Raw genomic sequence first — 21,110 nt, 5'->3', positions numbered from 1 at the left:
AAGTGCGTGGATGAGCCTATAAAATATGTAGAGGTGGAATCCACAAGCTATGCATGGCATGCAGTCTTGCTTAAAGGGAGCGTACAGGTTTCTGTACTCTTTGTTCAATCAACATTTACACAATCTATAAAAGAGTGTGTGGATGAACCTTGATACAGTGACTGGACATAAAGTGATTTTGAGATTTTCCTTGCTTACAGGATTCCTATGTCTTCGATTATTTAAATGCTTTGAACAAATACTTTGAAGTTGGTGTGCCCACGTACTTTGTCACTACACCTGGATTTAACTTCTCTAGTATAGAAGGAATGAATGCAATCTGCTCCAGTGTCGGCTGTGATGACCACTCCATGACCCAACAGATTCAATATGCCACAGATTACCCTGATCGGTATGTTATATATCTCACTAAACCTCATCCTCTCTTGCGAACACAGTGTTACAGAGCAGGCATTTCTGTAAATTGTGTAGTCACCTTAACACCCTATAATGATGGCCACTCCAACACTACCATATATTTCCACTGCCACATTTTTTTCTTTTTGTCATTAGAGAGTTGACAGTAATTCAGTGGTGAATTTTAATAACAAACTGATAAGGATGCCAGCTGTTACCATATTTTGGGTCTGCCATTCTCCCTATTCTCACACCCTGCTCCATCCAAAATACTGGAGTTCAAATTTGACTTGCTTGTGGAGAAATTGACTTTAGTATGAGTTGAGGATGTAAATGGAAAATGTTAACTCTAATTCTTATGTGTGTGTATGTAGTATGGACATATAAACTAAAAATACTGTATATTTTTGTGTTGTTTTTTTTTTTTTAGAAAACAATATTTTAACATTTATATTAAACATTAAATCCATAACTATTATTAGCATGCATATAACTCATATTTCATAGTGTTTTACAATAAAAGAAAGGGATATTTGAGAGGTAAAGAAGACTGTGCTCAAATGAGCTTACAATCTATGAAGATTAGAAGTAGGCAGACATATATCGTTAGATGTCTTGACCAGGGACACTTACTGAGGAAGTGATTTGACTGGGATACGAACCTAGATTTCAGGTTAAGGCAGTGACATTAGCACTGCTTTAACCGGCTGATATATATTATATATTGTATCCCTGAATAACATTCTGTACATACAATTGATGCAATGTCCTCAATAAATATATATATATATATTGTATTAAAGAAAAGAGCTCTCAATAATATTTTGCAATGTGTATTAACGCAATCAACGTTTTGACCCTCCTGGGTCTTTATCAAGATTGACCCCAGGAGTATATTGTGTGTGTATATTGTGGACATTGCACCCCCTCTGAAAGTGAGTATTTTCATAAAGATAACATCTTCATGAAACACTCATTTTGACTGTGTTGGAATTTCACTGAAATTCCAACTCAATCAAGAGATATACTGAGACAAAATAGAGAATGTGTCTCTCATAATGCACTTTGTAATACCTTCCTTTTCCTTTACAGGTCTTACTTGTCTGTTCCAGCATCCTCCTGGGTGGATGACTTTATAGACTGGCTAAATCCTGCATCTAGCTGCTGCAGGCTACTTCTAAATGGAACATTCTGCTCATCCACTAGCAGTAAGTATATCACAATGCCACCAGAGGGAGCAAACAGAAGAGGTGGCAAGTCTGCATAAATCAAAACATTTATTGGAATACTGACAACAAAATAGTTCTTGCTTTTTGTAAAAAGTGGAAAAGCTGCTAGCCCTTGACCCACTTAAATCTGGTCTCAACAACAATAACATTAATTTTTGCAGAACTATTTTAAAACCACTTGTTTGTTCTTCACCTCCAGCAACTCCAGGATGTCTGAGAAAGTGTCTCCAAAATCCCAATGGACCGCTTAGACCAACTGTACAACAATTTGAACACTACCTGCCAATATTTCTGGGTGATTACCCAAATCTGCAATGTCCCAAGGGGTGAGTGTCATAGCACTGGGCTTTGGGATGTGGACACATTGACAAATAGAGACTTCATATATCCTGTGTGGCTGAAACCTATAAAGAAAAGGTCCAGCCCAAAAACTAATATATATATATATATATAGGGACAAGAACACACTGGGCCATGTGCGCCCATGTGCACCCCATTCAATCTAACAACAACAGAATAGTATATTAGATTTACTTAATATTGACCACATACACTTACATATGATTTATTTTCATTTGTAACTTTAGATAAGTGAAATAATTAATTAAATGTTTTATTAATCTACATCAAAATCAAGTAAGCCTTTAGAGCATGTGTCTTGTTGCATAATAACCACCTAAACACACTATCTCCTACTAATTGGGACCGCACTTTGATATGATGGCCACAGGTCGGCACTGCACACCACACCACACATTTCACATGTGCTAAATTCCACAAAGACTGTAGAAACTACCACAATCGCTCTTTTCTTATGTAACCCCTTCCTTACCTGTATTTGGAAGAAGGCAAGTATGGACAACAGCTAGATTCAACTTTGACACTAACAGGGGGCCCAAGTTTGCACCAAAATGTGGAGATCGAACATCTTACTGTAGTCAGTGCCTCCACTAATTTTGATACTTATTTCACAGAAAAACACCCCACTGAGTGGACGGGGATCCCACTCTAAATAACCATTCTCAAACACAGAGAATAAATTAAATATATATGTGAAGATGATATATTGAACTACCATAAACACACAAATGCAAATAAATAAAGCAAAATAATGGCTAGCTTATGATAAATTCTGCTGCTGTAATGTCCCAGTCCTGTGTAGTTTCTTTAAAACCACAAACACAGTTTGTATATGCTCAGCAAACAACCCCCCAGCCACCAGTGGCTTTGGTAAATTATACATTGTGTCCCACAAGATGGTTGGCCTCAGATCCAGGGAATATGTCTAATTATCTTCCATTTTTCTAGTCACTCAGTAAGAATAAAACTACACGTCAGGTAGGATAACTCCTGTTAATCAGGTTGCTGGATCTTCAATGTAGCACTCCTCAGCTGGATAATTAGCAAAATACTTCCTTTGTAGTAGATGCAGCCGTTGCAGCATACTGACTATATCTTCAGATCAGGAAAACTCTTTGGTACAGGGTAGTCCTCAGAGCTACTGTAGTCTAGAGCAGTGGTCTCCAACCCAGTCCTCATGGACCACCAACAGTCCAGGATTTATGTATTTCCCTGTTTTATTCCAATGGAGATACTGACAAAACCTGGACTGTTGGTGGTCCATGAGGACTGGGTTTCGGACCACTGGTCTAGATCATTGCTACAGACATGCACAGTTCAGGCCTAGCTCAGTCCACAGAGCCTCTTCTTGTTCCCATACGCTTCTGCTCCTACACTTTCTAATTGCATGGGTACAATGTCAGGTTACAGGAAGGGAGGGCAAGGTAGTCACAGCACAGAAACTGTAGGATCTGTAGCCTGGTTACTCTTACAATAGCCAACCTATTTTTCTGTTTTTTTTTAGGGGTCTGGGTGCATATGATGGTGCTGTAAAATTCAACGAAGATGGAGAGATTATAGGTAAGAAGATAATAGACAGATTTGTGATACTGGGAGGGCTAAGTTTCTTGACTCTATGCAGTTTGCCCTTGTCCCCTTTAAGTACCTGTCTTATGTAAGATTTCACTTGTATGCCACTTTGACCTCCTTCTACCTGCAGTTATTCTTCCCTACTAAGTATGACTCTTACACAGTCACCCATTCACTTTATGTCTCTCTTAAAACCCATTCCCCACTTGTGTGTTTCTCCTAACCCTCCTTTCACCCATTGTGCTTTTTCAAATCCACCTGATATTCTTCTGTCTCTGGAAAATGGTAGAGGATGAGGCTTTACGTGCTCCTTTGCTGGTATGTCCGGGAGCTGTGAATGGTCACATAGGCAGGAACAGGACTGAACAATCATATCCCTATCCCCTCTACTCATTGCATGCTTCTCAAAGCTCCAATAAAAGACCCAGCAGAGGAACATGCAGATAAACATACTGTGCTGTTGTTCTACTTGGTCACACTACAGTGAGCGACAGTGCTAGGACGAGGTGCTGTGTGGAGAATACCACCCCTTGTTACACAACTGATTGATCTCTATATTGCTCCTATTTTCTGTGGGGCCTAGTTCCAATACAGTGCAGTACCTTTATGGCACCATTCATAATTGGAAAAAGGTGTGTAGTGTTTGAGTGTGTTTCTTGGCCCCTCGCCTGCTTTCCTTTTTCTGGTGGTCCAGTGAAGAGCCTTTTCCTGGTGGTCTGGTGGAGGAGTGTTGCGGTCTGCACCGCTATCAGGTGCAGACCAGTTTAAGAGCTTCCTCGCAGTTGGAGCTGAGTAAATGACTGAGAGCACTGGGGTACCACAAAAGAGCTCTTTAAGTGTTGTGCAGTGCACCTAATACTGTTGCAGATCACAATGCACACTCAACAAACTGAGGAGGCTCAGGGCCGAGCAGTGAGATCTTTTCGATGTCCCTGCCAGCTCATGAAGGTCCCTGCCAGCTCATGAAGGACAGAAGGTCCTCTGACAGCCAGAGCTCTAGGCACAGACAATAGCCTGGGGGGTCCCCTTTCTGAGACCAGGCTCTAGGGGGCTGCCATGGGTTATTTGGTCTTCCCATTCTCCGTAAGGGCAATACTCAGCATGACCCTATTCTCTGTATGGGCCATTCTCAGCATGACCCTATTTATTGTATGGGCCATTTTCAGCATGGCAATACTATATGTATGGGCATATATCTTCTTGATCTGTGTCAATGCCATAGCAGCTGAATGTACTTGCCTCAATTCTGTGTTTCTTGCATCTTTTGAGTGTAATATTTAAGCAGTACAATGTGACATGCCCACTGTCTTAGGCCTCTTTTAATACCAATATTTTTGGCACCAAATATATCCACAGCAACACGATTCATGGCATATCACAGCCCACTCAAGAACTCTCAGGAGTACACAGCAGCCTTAAAAAATGCCCGTGAACTTGCTGCCAGCATCACAAATACTCTGAGACAGGTGCCTGGCACTGACCCTAATTTCAAGGTCTTTCCTTACACGTAAGTTACCTCTACTTTTTTTGCAATAACATTAAAGTAAGCTTACACAGTTATGGTGAAAGAAAGCAGTTAGGGTACAATGTTATAAAACATACCAAGTTATTTCAGATAAACCAATTAATATCTTGAATGCCTTGATCAGAAACTTGTGTAAGGATGTACAGACTACACCACTAGTATGGAGTTCTGCCTCTCGACTACAAATATCAGTAAATTAAATGGAGGGACTTGAGGAGCATTGTCTGAAAAATCTCAGGGGCATGAAAAATGGTCCTGATCACTTGACAAAATGTTTTTTTATTTTGTGCCACTTCCATCCTGTCATTGTGAGAGATGACCATTAAATGTGAATATACTGGAAGGGGGCGACCTTGAAGAGCTTTTTTGGCCTGCTGACTGCAGTGCTGATGTAAGTAATAGGAATTTGTGGCCCTTAAGGTGACTAACTTTTTCTAGGATAAATGCCAAACAACACCCACACTGGAGTTAGAGCAAAGTTGAAGTCCAGGACCACCTGGCTAAAGGAATGTTCTATAAGGGAGCAACATCAGAGTAGTGCCAGAAGTAGTGTATTAATTACCTTCTCTTTTTATTGTTATGCTGTAGGAGTATTTTTTTTTTTATCTTTAACAGACTTGTGCATTCCTTTTTGGACAAACATGAATATGAACTAAACCTAGATTTTTCATTCATTTTTTCAAGAAATGACACCATTAGTTCATTTGCGTTCGGGGTGAACAAAGGAGGCTTTAAAGCTACCCTATGCTTCCACTTGCAATGCCCCAAGTGGGGGCATTTCTGCCACACAGAGACCAGCGAGTGGCTGCTTTCTGTAAAATGAAACTAACGACTTTGCAGTTAGGATGTGGGCATCAGGTAGGGGCTTCAAATTAAAGAATGGAGGGTGGACAGATTGCTTAATCGGGCCCTATTTATTAATTATTTAGTAAGGCGGCAGGTGAGAGCTATTTAATAATGAGGGGGACTTGAAACACTGTAGATACTGATAATTGTGTGCCAGGGCAAGTTGTACCTCTCAGAACAAGTGGCTTATGCTGTTCCTAGCTGCCTAATGTCAATTAGGTGCATATTTGACGTCTGTCATTAGTCCGCACAACAGAAGTTACAGCTTCTCCCTTGAAGGCAGAGCCTGCAACGGGCAGCTTTTGTCTACTCTCCCTCCCACACTGAGTGTAGCCCTTTGAGCTTTATATTTCATTGACCTAGCCCTCACTCCTAAAAAAAAAAAAGGACACTACCAGTGCTGTAAATAAGTGCCCCCAACAGGACAGGCACTTGTAGGCTACTCTGCCTAATGTGAAATCCGATCCTGTGAATCATATATGTGTGCCTTCTGTGTATTATAAACAATTATTGGTAATATCTGAAGCACACTTTGCATTTAAAAGTTCTTTCTGTGCTATCTGTGCAGGATCACGTATGTGTTTTATGAGCAGTACCTGTCCATCGTAGAAGAAGGGCTGATCATGCTGGCAATCTGCCTGGTGCCAACTTTTACTGTGTGCTGCATCCTGCTGGGTATGGACCTGCGATCTGGGCTGATTAACCTCATCACCATCATTATGATCGTTGTGGACACAGCTGGTGTTATGACTCTATGGAGCATTGACTTTAATGCAATATCCCTCATCAATCTCGTAACGGTCAGTGTCATTGCAGTTTGTCAATCAATGTCACTATTTTCTCACAGTTCATTTGTCTATTTTCCTCCTGTTATGGCTTTTGCTTAGTGTTTTTTGTCTTACTTTCTTGTTCTCAGTCCTTAGTCCAAACATTTAATTCCAGAACGGGTTAGGGGTTACCAGCTCGGTAACCATTTTGGGGATTTTATTGGAATTATTTGTTTTTAAAAAATGCATATTTCAGGGCTGCAATGCATGAATAAAAAAACTACAGACTGTTTATTTTTGAACTGAAGCATGTGTTTTTATTTTTTTAAAGTATCTGTGATAAAATCAGGAATGCAGTCACCCTGAGTACAATGTAGGCAGCCACACTTACCATTAATAGTATATAGCTCAGATTATCAGTACAGTGGACTTTTCAGTTTAACATATCCCAGATATTTCAATGTGGCCCTTTCTCTGTTATCTTCTTGCTGTATTTTCTTTATCATCCAAGATTTGTTTGCTATTTTCTGTGTCCATCCTTAAAGAGTTACATCAAACATCATAACCAGTACAGCCTATTGTAGTGGTTATGATTAAAAGGGTACCCTGCCCTGTGTCCCGGTAAAGGAGGCAAACCGTTTAGCAATGGTTTACCCTCTTTCCTGGTTCCCTGTGGTGCTAACTTATGACATCCGGCCTCTGCAGTGCTTCCACTAGCCATGTCTTTCTGTTGTTAGTGAAGCCGTCATCTGCAATAGCTGGTGGGGGCTGGCATCTTGTAACATGACACACGATAGGCATCACCTTTTACATGCAAAATTAGATCTGGACAGGATGCCATCTTTGGATGGCAAGGATTATCACCTGGCTTTTGGTGCTAACCTCTACCAGCAACCGAAGACTATTATATCAAGGTGCTTTAGGTGAACTAAGTACATTGCCCACCTCTCTCAGTCACCACCAAGTAGGCATGTCACTTTAAATGTTTTTGCATTAAATGACAAGTGAAAATTATGCTTTATTTTGTCTCTTACATCTCCTCCTTTTATTCTACTCTTAGCATATTTTGTTTATCCAGTCTTCTTACTCATTATCTGACACTTTTTTCACTTAGGCCATTGGAATTTCTGTGGAGTTTGTGTCCCATCTCACCCGTTCTTTCGCCTTCAGTCTTAAACCTACCAAAGTGGCTCGGGCAAAGGAAGCAACAATATATATGGGGAGTGCGGTAAGTAGGCAGAAGCCACAAGCCTGACAGACAAAAGGGCAACTGGGACATAAAATAAAGGTAGTGAAGAACATGGGTATTAAATCATGGACATTGAGATAGCAACGTAAACAGCAGACATGGAAGCAGTAGCTATTAACATTAGGACAGTAGTAAAAGTTACACATAGAAACATAGAATGTGACGGCAGATAAGAACCATTCGACCCATTTAGTCTGCCCAATTTTCTAAATACTTTCATTAGTCTCTGGCCTTATCTTATAGTTAGGATAGTCTTATGCCTATCCCACGAATGCTTAAACTCCTTCACTGTGTTAACCTCTACCACTTCAGCTGAAAGGCTATTCCATGCATCCACTACCCTCACACTAGTATAATTGGTAATAAACCTCATTTAAAGGTAGATTCTGAGCCATTACATGGCATGGACAATATGAGGAGCTAAATGTAAACCAAGGAGCAATGATTTTTCCTGGTAATTAATGAGTTGGTTATATACCTTAATGCCCTTTTGTTTTTCTTGAAACAGGTTTTTGCAGGAGTGGCAATGACCAATCTCCCCGGGATAATTGTTCTGGCATTTGCAAAAGCTCAACTCATCCAGATCTTTTTCTTTCGCATGAATCTAACCATTACTTTGCTCGGGCTGGTACACGGACTCATCTTTTTGCCTGTCGTGCTCACCTACTTTGGTAAGAATTTTTGTTTGATGCTAATTATGGCATGTTTCAGAATCTGCAAATTATGGGCTCTGTGTAGTCGGTATGCCTTAATAACCATAGCCCCAGAACTAGCTAGAGATCCATAAGTATATCACCATTGTAATCCTGATCAGATGACAACTCTATAGCAAATAAGTATACATTTTGATCATCATTTTTTTTTTTTTTTTGATCATCATTTTGAATAGTGATTCGTCACTATTCAAGTTTTATGAATAAAATCCCTGCTAGACATTAAAACTTTTCTCAGATTGCGTGAGAATTGATTGATTCAGCAGATTTAATCTGAGAAACCCAAAACATTTAATCATTTGTTTAAATCAACATTATCTACTGTATTTTCCAATACAGCCTAATTTAGATCCATACTTTACCACTTATCTTATCGGTGCTAAAGGTGAAGTCTTCTTTCCACTAATCTTAGTGAACCTTGTTTCATATTAGTACATTCCTACAAATTGTTCATGATCACTGTGTCAGCATATTTTGTAAGACAAGTATAGGTTATCCAGCTTTAAAGAGAAACAGTCACTTTCTCACTTTTTGCATAACCAAATAGCTAACTAAAAGTTAGGTATTGGTTGTACTTTGTTGGGTTTTTTAAAATTCTTATGATTTCTTATGAAACATCCAAATTAAAAAATTCTCACAGTGGCATTGCTGGAGACAATTCTGAGTGCAAACAATGCAGTTGGAGTAAGATTTTTAAAATTTTTTATAATTTTTTTTAAATTCTAACACCCGCTATTCACCTTTGTAAACGTTAGAATACCATTTACTGGGGCGAAGAAACAAGGAACTGGCTCTTCTCTTGTTTTCAATTTTAATTGTGGCTGTAATCAATCTTGTGTTTAACCATAGTGAGAAATATTTGCTGCTTATAAGGTTACAGCTGTACATTTTTTTTTAATTCTTTATTTTTGGGTTTTGAATAAGGTATCGGTGATATAGTGGAATTCGTAACAGATGCATAACATTGTCCTGTATCAATACATTAAGGTTTGCATAAAATTTAACATGAAGTGAGTGCCTTGTTTTGTTTGTTTCACACACAGTACAGTTGCAATTGGTGCAGGCGTCTAGTGCCTTACCATATATCAAGTTTTCAGTACCTGTACTTTTGGATGTTCGTTGTCATTGTGGGAATAGGCCTATTGGTCCAGGCGTAAGATACGGCTGTATCATGCTTGGTGTCTGCAGATTTGAGTGTTCGCCTTTTGTATTCGGCTTGGTGTCTCAGATGTTGGGGGTCGTGTGTGTTGGCCTGTTGCGTCATGTTAGTCACTCTCTGTGTGCTGGTGTTTCAGGGTTGATTGAGTATGTGTTGGGGTTTGTGTGTGTGCGTGGTTGTGTTTCGCGGTTTGGCATTGGGTGAGGGTGAATGTGTGGTGGTAGATGTGTGTAATGTGTTTGGAGGGGAGGGGTATAGGTGGAGAGGGAAGGGTAGGGTATGGGGGAGGGAAAGGAAGGTCTCTTGCTGTAGGAGGTTGGAGAGGTTGAGACTGGTGGGGTTATTAATGGTGGGGTGGTTGCCGGATAGCGGTGGGAGGCGAGCGGTAGTTTTATTTTTCCCAGCCAGCCCTCATGTGGGTTGAGGGAACTCAAATAGCCATAGGTCCCAGATTTTGTTGAAGTGTGTTGTGGTGTCCTGTACCAGAGCAAATAGTTTATCCATCTTTCTGGCTTCGTATCAGTGTTTGGAAGGTAGTTATCGCAGGTCTACCCCACGTTTCTGCGATTGCTTTTCTGATCGCCAGTGCAATCTTTGCTATAAGTTTGTTTTGGCAGCATGGAGTATTGTTGAGTGGTTTTGAAAGGAGCCAGATCCATGGATCTAGTGGGATGTTTGTGTGTAGGATCTTGGATGTTAGTTGCGAGATTTGAAGCCATAGGTGTGTTATTTGTGCGCATTTCCACCATACATGAAGATATGTGCCCTTCCCCCACATTGTTTCCAGCACAGGTCGTTGTCCGAGATTCCCATTTGTCTGAGTTGGAGTGGAGTGAGATACCAGCGCATTAGCGTTTTATAGGCTTGTTCTTTGTGGTTTACGCATATCGAAACTGTGGCTGTGGCTTCCCAGATTTCTTCCCAGTCTGAGGGATGGTCCGGTGGCCCGAGGTCCCTTTCCCAAGTTGACACTTTTGTTAGGGAGCCCTCGTTATAAGATGTGATTATAGTGGTGTATAGTGTGGATATTTGGCTTTTTTGGATCGGGCAGGTCATGCATGTTCGTTCAAAGGGGGTGAGGGTGGTAGTGGCTGCTGCTTTGTTTTTGGGCATGTCTAGGAAGATTTGAATTTGGATGTATCGGGTGGTTAGCGGGTGCGTTGGGAGAGGTTGGTTCTGGAAGAATTGGTGGAAACTGATGAGGTAATTGTCTTCGAATCTGGAGAAATGTTGGGGGGTCATGCCTGGGATAAATTGTGCATTGCATAGGACCGGTGTGAGTGGGGAAGAGTTGGTTGTCAGGGAGCATTTAGTTGTGATCTTGCCCCAGTTTAGGAGCCCGAGGGTGGTGATGGGCAGTCGTGGTCTGGCTGGTTTGGGTAGCCAAACGTAAACTGAAGGGAAGTCCCTACCAAAGATCATGTGTTCCAGGTCTACCCAACGTTTGATGCCATATGGGGCATGCAGGTGTTGTACTTGTGCTAGTTGCGCTGCTTGGTAGCAATGTATGTAGTGGGGGAGGCCCAAGCCTGTTTGGTATGTAGAGCGTCGCCCTTTTGATTCTGGCTTTCTTGTTGGCCCAGATGAATTTATCTGTTTGGGTCTGCATGTTTTTGAAGTCGGCAGTGGATATTTGCACGGGTAGTGCCTGGAATAGGTAAAGGAACCTGGGGAGAAGGTTCATCTTTACAGATGCCATTCTTCCCATCCAGGAGATCGAGAGGCCCATCCATGCTTTGAGGGCTTATGATGCAGCCTGTAGTAGGGGAGCGTAGTTGAGCTGGTACGTCTGTGATAGGTCTGTCGGGATGCGAGTCCCAAGGTACCGCGTGTCTGTGAAGTCGAATAGGTATGCTTGTTTTAGGTTTTGAAGTACGTGCGCTGTGCTGTGGATTGGTAAAACTTCAGTTTTTCCCATGTTTAACTTGTATCCTTAAAGTACTGCGTAGTCCTGCAGTACTGTTAATAGTGGCGGTAGGGAGTTAGTAGGACCAGTTATGGTGAGCAGCAGGTTATCTGCGAAAGCTGCTGTTTTATATTCTTCTGTGTGGATTGTGATTCCCACTATGTTTTTGTTGTGTCTGAGTGCTTGTAGTAATGGTTCTAGTGAGATCGCAAAAATATGGGGGATAGGGGGCATCCTTGTCTAGTGCCGTTATGTATTTCGAACGAGGGTGGGTGTGTGAGAGGCAAGAGGAGGTTAACCATGGGGGATGTGTATAAGGTCCGTAGGGCTGTCATGAAGGGTTGTGGGAATCCGAATTTATGTAACGTTGCGAATAGGAATTGCCAGAGTAGTCAGTCGAACGCCTTTTCTGCGTTGAGCGATTGGATAAGTGTTGGGATTTTCCTGCGAGTTACTACTCATATGAGGTTATAAGTGCGCCTGGTATTGTCATATACTTGCCTGTTGGGAATGAAACTTACCTGGTCAGGGTGGATCAGTTTATGTAGGTAGGGATTCAGGCGGTGGGCAAGTATTTTAATAAACAGTTTACAGCTGTACATTTAAAGTATTGTAACACTGTCAAAGTGAAACCCTTCTTTAAAAATTGGAATTGTTTCATGCAATAATTCACGTAATTATTAATCAACTACTTCTTTCATCTATACATTTGCTAAACCAAGTTGCTCCTGATGTAAAGATTGAACTTGATGGACTTGAGTCTTTTTTCCACCATGATTACTATGTAATTACCCAACTATTAAAAAGTAAAGAAAACTACCCTGCGCCTCCCAAGCAGGGGACACATATTACACTTAATTGTGAAAATAAAGAGAAAACCGAGGAGGGAACAATTTAAGTCACAATAAAACAAACGTGTCCCTATTGATCAAATGTGAAGTAAATGCCAAATCTTGAAGTGCATCTGTTCTTGTGAGACACAGTCAATAGATATCCATGTGAAAATTGTAAATAAGTCTGAATGAGGCCTAAGGCGAAACTCAAACATGAGGCCCCCACTAACGCCCAAAGTAAAAAAATAAAAATAGGGATTGCATTGTGCATCAGGTGCTGTAGTTGTATTGAAGAACAAGCTTGCAGCGCTGGATACAGAGAGCTAGTCTCTGTATTCCATGTGCAGAGGCTTACAATGTCATTGCTCCCTGTGCTGCGGAATTGTGAGCTCTCAGAATGTAGTTATGGCATAATTTGCATAAATTATTTGTGAGTCTGACAGGATTGAGGGGGGTTAATGTGATAGGGCAAGTGTGGCAAATCAAGGGCAGGTGCGTTTGGTATGGTTGGAGTGGGTGAGAGTGACAGGATTAGGAGGGGGTTCCATATCCGGTCTGCAGCTAAGGCCGGGTGCAGAGCTGCAGACAACGTAGTAAATCTAGAGATCTCCAGTCAGAGCGTTGCTGACTCGGATTGGCTGAGATCGCGAAATACCTCAGTCTGCAGTCTGCACCTGACAGACCTGCAGACAGTAGGCTGGCTCTCTCCCAGGCAGACTGACTGGAGGGGTCTTGCACCCAGCGGCATTATGGGCACGCCGCCGGGCCCCCTCCTGTGTCGGGCCCTCAGTCATAGACCGAAGACCCGACATGTCAGCCTGCCCTGTAATGATTTAGACGGCCGCGAGGCCCCAGACCATGCAAGGCCTTAGGCGGCTGCCTAAATCACCTAATTGAGCCGCCTCTGAAGGGCAATTTGGACTATAAAATGGACCAGACATTGTTCATGGAAAATCACCAAAGTCTGGAACAGGCCTGAATTTGGTCAAGATTCAGCCGGACCAAACGCTGCCAGCCAGTTGAAATCTGGACCGATTACTGCAAATCTGGGCCCTGATTTAAAAAAGATCAGTTTGCCCTCTGGCTAAATATCTAAACCATGCATATGCCAGAGTGTTGATCTCCTATAAAAAGGTATATAAGTGCAATAACTAATTGTGGCTTAACAGGAGAAAAGCAGGAGGAATGAGACACCGTGTAGGATGGTGTTTAACATTTGAAAGAGATAAACATATAGAAAGGTCCTTCCTACCGGGGCCAGACTCGCCCTTCAAGGAAAATTTCTTGGTGAGCCAGCATAACCTCAGGGCCGGTGCTTGGCCCCAATGGGCAAAAACAGGGCATATGAAACACAAAAGGTGGCAAGAAATTCAAAAGGGGGTTTGAAAAGAAAAGGTGTCTCCTGATCTCCCTGTAACTCAGTTCTTCAGCACAGAAGTCTATGCTGAAGAGTTAATTGACAGGTTAGAGAAAGATCTCTTATTAAATAGTTTTATATATACATACATACATACATACATACATATACACACACACACACAACATACAGATAAAAGTTGTAATTGATACAATTCTGACAGTAATACATATGTATGTGTAATAATATATATATTTGGTTGTCAGAAATGCATTGGATTCTTCTGCATACTCTCTAGCACAGGCATAGGCAACCTTCGGCACTGCAGATGTTTTGGACTACACCTCCCATGATGCTTTGCCAGCATTATGGGTGTAAGAGCATTATGGGGGATGTAGTCCACAACATCTGGAGTGCCGAAAGTTGCCTATCCCTGCTCTAGCACCAGACCCTTTGTGTGATACAGAACTTATAATTTGTGGCTGCTGTATGCGCACACACACCTGTTGATATTTTATGCAGTGGATATTTCCAGGCAGGTTTAGCTTTAGGTTAGTATTTCTAACACTATAGTGCCCTGGTGTCCACTTAGGTGACTGTCTCTCACCTGTAGGGATAAATGAGAAAAAGAAAAAAAAAGGGTATTGTAATTCCCCTATAGGCATGACAGCCAGACAACTTCTTCATTAAGTGGTCTTGGTATCTATAGTGTCCTCTTAAACACCATTATATCCCACCATGGAGTACATCGTTTGGTGATACAATATCAGGGGTGTCTCTTGTTTCTGGGCAAATAAAGAAACTTTAATCTAACGCCTAACCAATCGGAAAAACATATGGTTGCAGTTTTCTTTACAGCCATCAATTGAATATTCAGAAAAGGCCAGTAGGGGGCAGAATTGCCAATTAAATAGCAAACAAGCATTTGTGTTTCTAACTCATGATTTACTCCATAAGGAGAATGGCTGAAGGACAGATCATGCCTGTTTTGGGGAGGTAATGAATAGTGATAGGAATCCGGTCATCAGCATTTGAGATGCATAACAGGAAGAAAATTGTAGCGGGGAAGAAACCAAAAAGGGAGAGGTCTCTCCCCTACCATTTACTTTAGCTGTCCAATAACAAAATGAGAAAAAAACGGGGAGGCATCAGCCCTACACTCCTAGCCCCAGGCTACAAGACAAGAAAGGGTAAATTAGGCTCAGAGATCAGTGGTACCTGGTGAATACATATGGTGATTGCTACATGAGCTAAATCTGCCAAAAGGCTGGTCTTAAACCCCAGATGAAACTCTTAAATACTATAGAGTCACCAACTATCTTATAGGATCAAGGCAATGTGTGCCGAGAAGAAAACACTATTATTATTATTGCCATTTATATAGCGCCAACAAATTTTGTAGCACTTTACAATATTATGAGAGGAGGGATTTTACTCTAAATAGGACAATTACAAGAAAACTTACAGGAATGATAGGTTGAAGAGGACCCTGCTCAAACGAGCTTACAGTCTATAGGAGGTGGGGTATAAAACACATTAGGACAGGAAATAGCAATCAAAAAGGTGGGAGTAAAGAGCTGGAGGAGAGAGTAAAGTGCTGGCTTTTAGAAGAGAGCAAGAGACAGGTATGTGATGTAGAGGTTACTCTGGGAGACCATAAGCTTTCCTAAAGAAATTAGTTTTAAGGCACTTCTTAAACGATTGAGTGTGATGGTGGTAGGCAGGCTATTCTATAGGAAGGGAGCTGCCCGCGAGAAGTCCTGTAAGCGTGAGTTGACCGTACAAGGACGAGCAGCAGACAGGAGAACGGAGAGACCAAGAAGGGGCATACGTATGGATCTGTGAAGAAATATAAGAAAGCCTAGAATTGTTCAGTGCTTTATTAGGTACGGGTTAGCACTTTGAATTGACTCCTATAGGATACGGGAAGCCAATGTAAGGAATGGCAGAGGGGTGAGGTGTGAGGTCTGACTAGAGAGGAAAATCAGTCTGGCAGCAGCATTCATTACAGACTGTAGCGGGGCAATACGGCTTTTGGGAAGATAAATTAGGAGAGCATGGACAAGTTCCTAGGTAGCATCTTGCATAAGAATGGGGCGGATGCGGTCTATGTTTTTTGAAGATGTAATCTACAGGATTTGGCAACATACTGGATGTGAGGCTCAAAGGTGAGGCCAGAATCAAGTATGACGCCAAGACAGTGCGCTTGCAAGGATGGACTTATGTGGATACCACTAACTTGAATAGAAAGCAAAAGAGGAGGATCAGTATTAGGAGGAGGAAAGACAAGGAGCTCAGTTTTAGAGAGATTGAGTTTCAGAAAGCGGGAGGACATCCAGTCAGAGATGGAAGAAAGGCAAGCAGTGACACGTCGCAGGACGGCAGGGGAGAGGTCCGGGGAGGAGAGATATATCTGGGGGTCATCAGTGGAATCCAAATGAGTTAATAAGTTTGCCAAGAGAGGCAGTATAAAGAGAAAACAGAAGGGGACCAAGCACAGAGCCTTGGGGGGACTCCAACCGAGACAGGACAAGGGGAGGAGGTATCATTAGAAAAGGAGACACTGAATGAGCGTTGGAAGAGATAAGAGGAAAAGTGATTGAAGAGTTTGAAGAAGGAGAGCATGATCAACTGTGTCAAAGGCAGCAGAGAGGTCAATAAGAATGTAGATAAGCCCCCAAATAGGGCTAAAAAAATCCTAATAGCAGCTATAAGATTCTTGGTGCTTGACAGAAAGGAGAGAATGGTGGGGAAGAAACAAAGGAAAGGTCCTCCCTCCCCCTTTAAACTTTAGCTGTCCAATAGCAAAAAAAATAGGAAGCATATGCCTCACAATCCTAGCCAAACAAACTGACCCTAGGTAGCACAGCATTGTGGGATTCCCAATAGTGCCTACCTGAACCAACTAGCCCTCAGGTAACTAAAAGTGCATTTAAAGTAACAAAAAAGTGCTACCCATTGTGAGTAGTCTACACAAACATATAGTGAGGTTCAAATATATGTTAGGTACACCAAGTAGTTATTGTAGTAGGGTTACCCCCTTTATTCAGGGAAGTACAGCTACAGGCACTGAATTAAAAGATAAGCCCTGCAATGTAAACATTGCCGTTACTGAAGAATTGCAATGTTTTACACTGCAGGATTAAAACGGGAGGGACATGGCACCCAGGCTTGGTGCGTGTAGTGTCCCTTTAATTGAAAAAAAAAACTCTAGATATTAAACAAAGCTGATTAAGGAAGTACTTTACATGTAATCATGCTATTTTTCTAGAATGTTGATTGTTTTATTAAGGAGCAAGATGTTGGTTTCAAACTGTATCTGTTTAAATATATTGGATAAAAGGGCCTCAGTGTGTCTAGCATTTCAGACACTCGAGGTAATTTGTTTACCTTGTTATTTATATTCGAATTTGCATTAATACTACTATACAGAAATAGTAGCATATATGCAGACTGCCTTCCAGTGGAAGTAGTTCATAGAATGTAGTTTTTATGTAAACGGTCCATGCAGCATGAACATTTTAGATGGTTTCAAAAAAATATTTTAATGGAGAGAAAACAAAAACAATTTTGATGGGTGCCTTGAAATCATTGCACTGTTCTACCTGGACCAGCCGGTAGCTGAAGTGGGTCCCTCAACAACCCAACACCACAATAGCATCAGGGACTCATGGACACTACACCGAGCGTCTCGCCACATAAGAAGGACATAGCCCGATTAGTGGCAGAGAAGTGTGGCGGCTGACCCGGGGGAGGGATTGGATCGGTGGTCTGGTCTCCCCGCTTCCCCTCACCTTACATCTTCTCCGTCTTGACCTATAACTTACATACCTCTTTTCCCACCTCCGTAACTACCCTCTTCTGACCTTGTACTCCCCCTCTCTCTTTTTTTTTTTTAGAGGACCTATGTGTCCTACCTTCTACACCACCTACTTATCTCGAATGCGCCGCACTCTCTGAGGCGCCCACATACACTATCCCTCTCCCGAGTGAGAGTGGACCACCAAACACCACTACACCTAAACCTCACACCTGGGACTGCCAACAAGCAAAGGGTATAACTAACCTAAGGTTCTCCAATAGCAACATAATTGTCCAGCCGGATATTTGCTGTATCTTTCAATGACTGAAAACACAGGCTTAGGGACACGGTAACCAGCTTGGTTTCATTACGCAACCTTACACTGCCCCATGGGTGCAACGCACTACTAGCATAAATGTCGGCCTTAAGCAGTAAAATACTGCATCCACCCTGTATGCCCCCTTGGGTATCCAGACCTCACTTTAACATACTAACCCAACTATTTTACCATTGTCGTGTGTTTGGCAACAACAAGCCTAGCGTTACTCTGTTAGACGATGCTGTTATACAACAATGTAGTACTCTCCATATGGTTGTCTCTTTTCATGTATCACTCTTTGGTTATATTGCTTTATGATAACTATGCATTCTCAGTTAGATTGCATTCATTTCATTGTATGTACTTGTCAACTTAATAAACTTTAAATAGAGAGAAAAAAAATCATTGCACTGTTATGCAACTTGTTGCTGAAAACAGGATGGTTTGTATAGCCAAAAAAAAAAAAAGTAGATTCAAATAAAGTTTTAGAAAATCAGGACACATATAGACTGTTTTATGACCTGTTAAGGGTTGTGTGTTTTGTTTGCAACGAAGTCCACTTGTTAGGTAAGCATAGCTCCTTATGAAGTTTGGGATCCAAAACCAGTTGATCGACACTATAGAGATCAATTTCCACACAAGATATATAGCTTTAACCGAAGACAATTTTACAATCTGCATTTTGTGAAAATTCATACAGAAATTATACCAAGCCGTGGTAAGGTTGTGATGGTCATCATTTTCCATGGACCATGAATTTCACAGTCACAAGCTGGTTTAACATACTCATCCTGAACATTCCAAACCTGGGGTGTTCAACCTTGACACTCTGGCTCTAGTGAGACTAAACTGGCTGTTGAGATAATTATGGACAAGGTAGAATGACCACAGCTGGGGGCCAAGGATGGACATTCCAGCTCTAACCATTCTTCAATGCTCCAACTCTATTATGTACAGTCTGAGCAATAGGTCCAGCCTAGTTTTATATAGATTCTGCAGTATACTCTATCTCCAGTAGAAAGCCCAGAATCATGCGCGGTGTTGTAATAAGTTAACCAGATCGGTAACAGATGAATGTGCAGATCACTTACAGTGAAGTGTTCAGTGAGAAATACATTTTAGATAAAAAGACAATCTGAAGTAACAGAAGTACCTTTCTTTGTGCAGGTCCTGGTATTAATAAAGCTTTGTTACTGGAAAAACAAGAGGAGGAAGAAAGGAAGAAGAGGGTGGAGAAGAATACACACAACAATGTTGACTTTCAAGAGGACGAGAATCCAGTCAAGACCAAATAGAAAATAAGCAAGTAGCAGAAGAAACACTCCGAGCTTTAACAGAGTGCTTCCACCTCAAGCAGCAAAGGCTGAGATTGCCTCACGGACACGTACCAGATAGCCTTCACTGTGCTTTACAATCAGCATTCAACACTACGGTACAGGAAGTGTTATAATAAGACCTACCAGTGTGCAATAACTGAACTTTTACTAATTAGAGGGGCTCTCATGAGATCACCCTGATGATTTTTATACAATAGAGTATGTAAAAAATGGACTCTGAACTGAGTGTTGGGCCAATTAAGGTCTTTTTGTTCATATTATACAAGAAAAATATTGTACAATAAAATACTATTTTTTGCACCTGGTCTTCTTCAACAGGTGTTTTTTTAAAATTGACATTACATACACACACACACACACACACACACAGTCACAATCATGTTCTAACATTTACAGCGGGATCGTCTAGCAATAGAAAGAAAGAAAAAAAAAATATATGTTTAAAACCAAAGTAAGCTTTCAAAGTGAATTTCAAATTTAAGCAGAGAGTAACTGAGCTGAAAGCGTAGCTGACAGACTAACTGGGAAAACTATGCAAGTCAGCTATGCTTTCCGTTTGGTAACTCTCGCCTTAAATTTAGAAATTCATCTTGAACTCAGTTTAGTAAATAATAATATCAAAGCCAGAGTAGTTGAACTGAAATTTAAAATAACCCAGAAGTTAAAGCATTCTACACACCCATACACTTAGCCTATTCTAATGCTCTCTCTAGAATTGGTCAGTTGGTAGTATCCAAACATGTCATCTTGCTTAAGATTCCCTTTAACCGTTTAAGGACACAACATCTGGAATAAAAGGGAAACGTGATGGAATATTTCCATCATGTGTCCTTAAGGGGTTAAGATCACTAACAATTAATGTTATCAGTAATTGGTCCTTGCATTGCCTTTGCCAGCCAAGAATGACCTGCCGAGTTAAATCAAGAGCTTTTATACAGTCATACTGGTATTAAAAACAAGTGTCACTTCCTGTTTTGGAATAGGATTATTATGGAATCAAGTATTAAGAAAAAAAGACCCATACACCGGTTATGGTTATTAGAAATGTTTGAAGTTAATGGAGAAGAAAATTGCATTTGGATTAGAGTGTTTGGTTCAATCCAATCAATTCAAATAGGAAATGCTACTCCATGGAAGAGGTTGAGAAAAAGAAAAACATTTTACCAGCATAAGCGTATCGTAAACATGCAGTGTACTGTGATTGGGAGAAAGAGACCCTTTGAATAGGTAACTGACCCCACTGAGCATACTAGCACTGTCAGCAGAATTTTTGACTAAACTGATTATTGATGGGAATCCAAATTGAATTTTAAGATTGTAGACTAAAAGCACAGCAGATGTGCAGATTTTATTCAAATTAAACTAGTTTGGCCTTAAATTTGAAATTAATTTTGAATTCACGCTGAATTCCTGACAACCATCAAGATCTCTGGATCAACAATGCAGTTTGGGTGCTATTTAAACAGTTCCAGGTTCTATCTGATTTAAGTGGGCAGTCAGACTATATCTCCACTTCCTCAGAAAGAATGAGATTCACAGATTTTTGCACAAATCAAGTCTTTATTTCTTTATTTACATAGTAGCAGCACTCTGCAAAGGGGTTGAGAAGGTGCAAATGCTCTGTAGCCTTCCACAATCTGTGAAGGGTCTATAAAGCTCTAAAAATAAATATCCATTATATTCTGGAAATCAAAATACATACATACATACAAAACATATGAACCTGCTCTGCAGGCAATTCTA

General features: G+C 41.1%; 1 protein-coding gene across 1 annotated transcript in view; it reads left to right on the top strand.

Annotated features, from left to right (window-relative positions):
• NPC1L1 (NPC1 like intracellular cholesterol transporter 1) overlaps window positions 1-19,667 on the top strand; it is a 51,095-nt gene extending 31,428 nt beyond the window's left edge. Inside the window, exons 12-20 of the mRNA XM_063445545.1 lie at window positions 201-391; window positions 1,489-1,604; window positions 1,825-1,951; window positions 3,490-3,545; window positions 4,911-5,061; window positions 6,494-6,725; window positions 7,807-7,920; window positions 8,450-8,612; window positions 19,198-19,667. Coding sequence (XP_063301615.1) covers window positions 201-391; window positions 1,489-1,604; window positions 1,825-1,951; window positions 3,490-3,545; window positions 4,911-5,061; window positions 6,494-6,725; window positions 7,807-7,920; window positions 8,450-8,612; window positions 19,198-19,325 — 1,278 coding nt within the window. The 3' untranslated portion in view covers window positions 19,326-19,667. The remainder of the gene's footprint in view (window positions 1-200; window positions 392-1,488; window positions 1,605-1,824; window positions 1,952-3,489; window positions 3,546-4,910; window positions 5,062-6,493; window positions 6,726-7,806; window positions 7,921-8,449; window positions 8,613-19,197) is intronic.
• Window positions 19,668-21,110: the final 1,443 nt, after the last annotated feature.

The sequence above is a fragment of the Pelobates fuscus genome, chromosome 3 (genome assembly GCF_036172605.1).
Source record: "Pelobates fuscus isolate aPelFus1 chromosome 3, aPelFus1.pri, whole genome shotgun sequence".
In the NCBI taxonomy this organism is placed as follows: Eukaryota; Metazoa; Chordata; class Amphibia; order Anura; family Pelobatidae; genus Pelobates; species Pelobates fuscus.
The sequence above is the reverse complement of the archived record's forward strand: the minus strand, read 5'-3'. Positions and strand labels throughout refer to the sequence as shown.